Source organism: Archocentrus centrarchus, chromosome 13, assembly GCF_007364275.1.
Source record: "Archocentrus centrarchus isolate MPI-CPG fArcCen1 chromosome 13, fArcCen1, whole genome shotgun sequence".
NCBI classification, from domain to species: Eukaryota; Metazoa; Chordata; class Actinopteri; order Cichliformes; family Cichlidae; genus Archocentrus; species Archocentrus centrarchus.
In genome coordinates, this window is record NC_044358.1 from 18,515,564 (window position 1) to 18,521,860 (window position 6,297).

At 41.6% G+C, this 6,297-nt stretch overlaps 1 protein-coding gene across 1 annotated transcript; it reads left to right on the plus strand.

Moving 5' to 3' along the window:
* The first annotated feature begins 4,867 nt into the window (after nt 1-4,867).
* Nucleotides 4,868-5,782, plus strand: LOC115790403 (odorant receptor 131-2-like). Its single transcript, XM_030744235.1, has one exon. It carries the CDS (start codon nt 4,868-4,870, stop codon nt 5,780-5,782), a length of 915 nt encoding a protein of 304 aa, XP_030600095.1.
* Nucleotides 5,783-6,297: the final 515 nt, after the last annotated feature.

A 6,297-nucleotide genomic window follows, 5' to 3' on the forward strand; every position in this document is an offset into this window, starting at 1 on the left:
TCATCCAGGCCTTAATGTCTTTAAGACATTCCTGCAGTTTAGCTAATTGATGTGTGTCATCTGGCTTCATTGATAGATAAAGCTGGGTATCATCTGCATAACAATGAAAATTTATGCAGCGATTTCAAATTATACTGCCTAAGGGAAGCATGTATAATGTATATAAAATTGGTCCTAGCATAGAATCCTGTGGAATTCCATAATTAACCTTAGTGTGTAAAGAAGACTCCCCATTTGGAGTCTATTAGATAAATATGATTCAAACCACTGCAGTGCAGTACCTTTAATACCTATGGCACACATTAATCTCTGTAATAAAATGTTATGGTCAGCAGTATCAAAAGAATCAGAATCAGAATCAGAATCAGGCTTTATTGACCAAGTATCGCTCACACAAACAAGGAATTTCTTTTTTGTTACGCTCGCAGTGCACGAAAAATACAGTAAAAACAATCTTATTCACACAGCTCACTCTCTCCTTACACACACATTCATACCCGTAAATCTAGAAAACATTTAAAATATTTAGCATGTAGAATTTACCTTGTAATTTTTTAAAAAGGTGCAGTTTGTGCAGTATAAAAACTATATAAAATATATAAATAAAAAATTGAAGTAAAGGTGAGAATCCTGTGAATGCCCTTACATAAATTAAATAGGTAATTTTTGATATGCAAGTGTCCCAAGTATTAACAGTTCAGTAGTGTACAATTGTTCATGAGAATAATGGAAGTTGGAAAAAAGCTTCTCTGTAGCCTGGTCGTTCGGGTCTTCATATGGCTGAAACGTCGGCCTGATGGAAGGCACCGAAACAGGTGATGGCCAGGGTGAAACGGGTCAGTGATGATTTTCTCTGCACGCTTCCTGGTTCTGGAGGCATGCAGGTCCAGCAGTGTGGGCAGCTTTACACCGATGGTCCTCTCTGCAGACTTGATAATACGCTGCAGTCTCTTGGTGTCATGTTTTGTGATAGCTGCCCCACACTGTGATGGATGTGGTGATGATGGACTCTATGATGGCTGTGTAGAACTGCACCATCAGCTCTTTGGGTAGGTTGAACTTCCTCAGCTGGTACAGAAAGTACATCCTCTGTTGTGCCCTCTTGATGATGGAGTTGATGTTGCTGTCCCACTTCAGGTCCTTGGAGATTATTGTGCCCAGGAACTTGTAGGACTCCACAGCCATCACAGTCCTGTCTAGAATGGTGAGTGCTGGCAGGGTTGGGGGGCCCCTCCTGAAGTCCACGGTCATCTCCACTGTTTTTGCTGTGTTCAGCTCCAGATTGTTCTGACTGCTCCAGAGGACAACCTGATCAACCACCCGTCTGTAAGCAGACTCATCACTGTCACTGATGAGACCAATGACTGTTGTGTCATCTGCAAACTTCAGGATTTTAACAGAGGAGTCCATGGAGGTACAGTCATTTGTGTACAGCGAGAAGAGCAGTGGGGAGAGTACACAACCCTGTGGGGCACCCGTGCTGATGGTTCGGGTCCCTGAAGTACACTTTCCCAGCCTCACCTGCTGTTTTCTGCCAGTAAGAAAGTCAGTTATCCACTGGCAGGTGGAGGCTGGTACGCTGAGTTCAGTCAGTTTGCTGTGTAATTGTCCTGGAATAATTGTGTTAAAGGCTGAACTAAAGTCCAGGAACAGAATTCTTGCATAAGTTCCTGGGTGATCAAGGTGTTGGAGGATGAAGTGGAGACCCATGTTCACTGCATCGTCCACCGACCGGTTGGCCCGATAGGCAAATTGCAGGGGGTCTAGCAGGGGGTCCGTGATTTCCTTAATGTGGTTGAGAACCAGTCTTTCAAAGGACTTCATGACCACAGAGGTCAGGGCAACAGGTCTGTAGTCATTTAGTCCTGTGGTAGTTGTCTGTTTAAGAATGGGTATTATTGTGGAGCTTTTAAAACAAGACGGAACAACACACAGCTCTAGTGATCTGTTGAAGATCTTAGTAAAGACAGGTGCAAGCTGGTCTGCACAGGTCCTCAGGCAGGAGGGAGAGATTCCATCAGGACCTGGGGCCTTCTTGTCTTTCTGTTTTTTAAAAAGTCTCAGCACGTCTTCCTCGCAGATCTTCAGAGCAGGCTGGATGGGTGGCTGATAGTCAAGTGGGTGTGAGGTGGTGTTGGATGGGAGCTCGTTGCTGGGCTGTTCAAACCTGCAGTAGAATCCGTTAAGGTCATCGGCCAGCTGACAATCTCCCACTGTCTGTGTAGATGGCCTTTTGTAGCTGGTGATATTCTGCAGACACCTCCAGGCAGTTGATGGCTCATTTCTGGACATCATGCTGCTTAGCTTGTTGGAGTAGTTCTTCTTTGCAGCTTTGATCTCTTTGGTTAGGGTGTTCCTTGCCTGGTTGTACAGCGCCCGATCCCCGCTTCTATATGCTACCTCCTTAGACCGGCGCAGCTGGGCTTGTCATTGTTGTATTTAATGCGAGTCCTGGTGGGAACACAGATGTCTTCACAAAAGCTGATGTAAGATGTCACAGTGTCCGTGTATTTATCCAGGCTGCTTGTGGCGTCATCAAATACACACCAGTCTGTTAATTCCATGCAGTCCTGAAGCCTTTCTTTAGCCTCATTAGTCCATTTCTTCACCTTACTGACCACAGGTTTGGCACACTTGAGCTTCTGTCTGTAGGTCGGGAGAAGATGAACTAAACAGTGGTCAGATAGTCCCGGTGCTGCACGGGGGACAGAGCGATAAGCACCTTTAAACACAGTGTAGCAGTGATCTAAGATGTTGCTCTCCCTGGTGGGGCAGGTAACATGCTGTCTGTATTTAGGTAGTTCGTTGTTAAGTTTTGCTCTGTTAAAGTCCCCTAAGATGATAAAAACAGAGTCTGTGTGTTGGTGCTCTACGCTGAGGATCTGATCAGCAAGAGCGCTCAGTGCCTCACGTGTGCACGCTTGAGGTGGAATGTAAACAGCAACAAGCACAACTGATGAAAACTCCCGCGGACAATAAAACGGTCTACAGTTCAAGAAAAATGATTCCAGATTAGGGCTGCATGTTCTCATTAACACTGTCACATCTGTACACCAGCCTTGGTTGATATAAAAGCAAATTCCGCTGCCTTTTTCCTTACCGGAAAGCTCCGTGTCGCGGTCCGCTCGGTGGAGATGAAAGCCGTGCAAGTAGAGCGCGCTGTCCGGGACAGAATCAGTGAGCCAGGTCTCAGTGAAGCACAGTACAGCAGAGAGAGAAAAGTCCTTGTTGGTACGGTTTAGCAGTGAAAGTTCGTCCATTTTGTTTCGTAAAGAGCGAAGATTTGTCATATGGATGCTGGGCAGCGGTGTACGAAGTCCACTTGAACAAACAACATATTTATTTACCTGAGCTTGTTTATTGAGCATAACAATAAGATATTGATGAATAGGCCTGCTTTGCTAGAAAAATTCACAGGCTTGTGTGGCCGTCCTGGGTTTAGATCAAATTTGTGCAACTGTGTGTTTGATTGGATATTTTCCTAACTTGTCCTACCCTGTCACAAAATTAAATCAGTTCTGAATGGATGATTTCCTAGCTCATCCCTGCCTTTCACAAAATTAAATAAGTTCTGATTGTTCATCAACAAAATTAACACTGCTCACAACTCTGGCAGAAATTCCTCATTCTGAGGGAGGCTGAGGACATTGAGTCCAAATGGACCATGTTCTAAGTGTTACACCCTGAGAAGGGGAAAGGAAATCAATAAATACACTCGAACGCGATGCTTCTCCTTCAGCAGCTTCATTGAGAATATATAATTATTTTGAAGTATACACATAGATACAAAACATTAATATGGAACACTATAACAAAAGTACACATCAGTCAGTTCTAGGACAATATCACAAAATGATCTTCCTTCATCTGTCTTCACAGGTAAATAATGATTTCAACCAAGGTACAGTATAATTTCCCCGTCCTCCCTTGCAGGTGAACCCAAATATGACATAAATGCCCAAGCAAATTATTAAACACAAATTTAAATCATCAAACTCCAAAGTATTGAAAATAACATTTATATACACACATCAACAGACATTTTTCCTTATTCCTATTCTCTCTACAATAGTTGTTCAGTACAAACAGAACTAACACGCACATGCATCGCCATCACCGTATGCACACATTCTGGCGGCGCAGTGCACTATGCTAGCGGCAGCGTAGAGCACTTAGCTCAGCTAGCTAGCCAACAGTATGCTACAAGAAATGCAAAAGAAATAACACTTCAAAACGTCTTGAACAGGTAGTGAGTCAGTCTACAGAGAGTCAAACAAAACTCGGCACATATCTCCACAGCTTAGGAGCACAAACACTCATCACATACCTGAGAAGGGGAAAGGAAATCAATAAATACACTCGAACGCGATGCTTCTCCTTCAGCAGCTTCATTGAGAATGAAGCACCGCGGCCGGAGTGCCCCCCTCCTGCAGTGCAAGGTATGACTAAACGATCACATATCCCACCCATTAACAAAAAGGCTCAACAAGTAGATCACCGATGGAAGAATGATAGGTTATATTCTTAACAATTCCCATGGAGATATTTACCTCAATTATGAACTTTGATTAATAATCAATAGAATAATAAAATCAACCTATCACATAAGCAACTACTAAGCAACAACCTTTTCAGTTCTTTCAGATCTGTAATGTAGAGACTCTCAAGTACGCCATCGATCAGCTATATAAAGGCATCGACAGTGCCTCAGCAAACTGTATGGAGCTCAGCAGAAGATGTGACTCTGGAAAACAGTGAAAGGTTATTCCACTGGACTTGATTTTGAGTTTGGTTTTTGAAAAAATCTTATATTTAATCATGGCACTCTGATGAACTCTTAGAAGTGTTTCAAACATGTGTGTTTTCTATGGCAGGTAACAACTTACTGAATGATGGTTTTTTGCAGCAACCATTGACTCCCCGGGCCATTATTGTGCAGATCCTGGTCATACTTTTTCTTTGCATCAACATGTTGCTCATTTTCACCATTTTTAAAAAGGAATGCTTTCACACATCTGCACGCTATATCTTATTTTCTGTAACTTTATTGTCAGACAGCTTTTTGTTATTGATGTCTGATTTTCTGCTTATCATGATCTTTTTTGAATTTAAATTGCAAGTTTGGTTGTGTACAACTATCTTTGTTTTTGTGCTCCTTTACCTAAATGTCACACCAGTTACTCTGACAGCAATGACTCTGGAGCGCTATGTGGCCATTTGTATGCCTCTGCGTCACAGACAGCTGTGCTCCACACGCAGCACTGTGTACTGTATCCTGATCATTCACGGCCTCAGCTCTGGTCCTTGCATTGTTATTATTTCCATGTTCTTTGCTTCTGCCTCCATTGGTTTCTACAAAAAATACATGATATGCAGTGCGGAGTTGTTTATTGTTTACAGATGGCACGATCATGTTCGCACAGCTGTGAATCAATTGTATTTCTTGATTATGGGCATCACTATTGTTTTCGCATATGTTGAAATAATGAAAGTGGCCAAAGCTGCATCAGGAGAAAATAAGAGGTCGACACATAAAGGACTCAGAACAGTGGTTCTTCATGCTTTTCAGCTGCTCCTCTGTCTCATCCAGCTGTGGACCCTGTTCATAGAAAATGCTGTCCTTCAGACTGATTTTAATTTATTCATGAATGTCAGATTCTTTAACTATATATCATTTAATATTGCTCCAAAGTGTCTGAGTCCTCTCATCTATGGCCTCAGGGATGAAAAAATTTTTCTTGCATTGAAAAATCTTATGTTTACTCCATGCCATTCAAAATAAACATAACTTGACATATTATGCTTTCATCAACCCATACAGGGAATAACTGGTGGTGTATGTAAGCGAAACTTACATAAATAATGAAATGCATCATAATCATTGACTTTACATTATTGTGCAAGAGAAAGTTTATTCCTGATAAAAGGGAGTTCACATGCTTAAAAATAATTGTTGATTTTGTATAATGTTGTCTGTTGTTCCGAATTGGTGCAAAATACATTAAGTGTATGTGCAACATGCAGGCCTAAACCATGTCATTGAAATCAAGGATTTGATAGGGTAACAAACAGAGACATACAATATATATAAAACATCAAATGTAAATTTTAATTTATTATTTTCATGTGAATGGTGAGAAACACTAAAGTACAAAACAGTTTTATTTATTTATTTTTTTAAATCTTTGTTACAGTAAAAAATACATTATAATCCACTATTGGATGGACATTTTCTGCTTTCCCACTTCTGTCTTTGGTTTAGTGCTCTAAGCCTCGAGGTCCTTTCACATAGGAAGA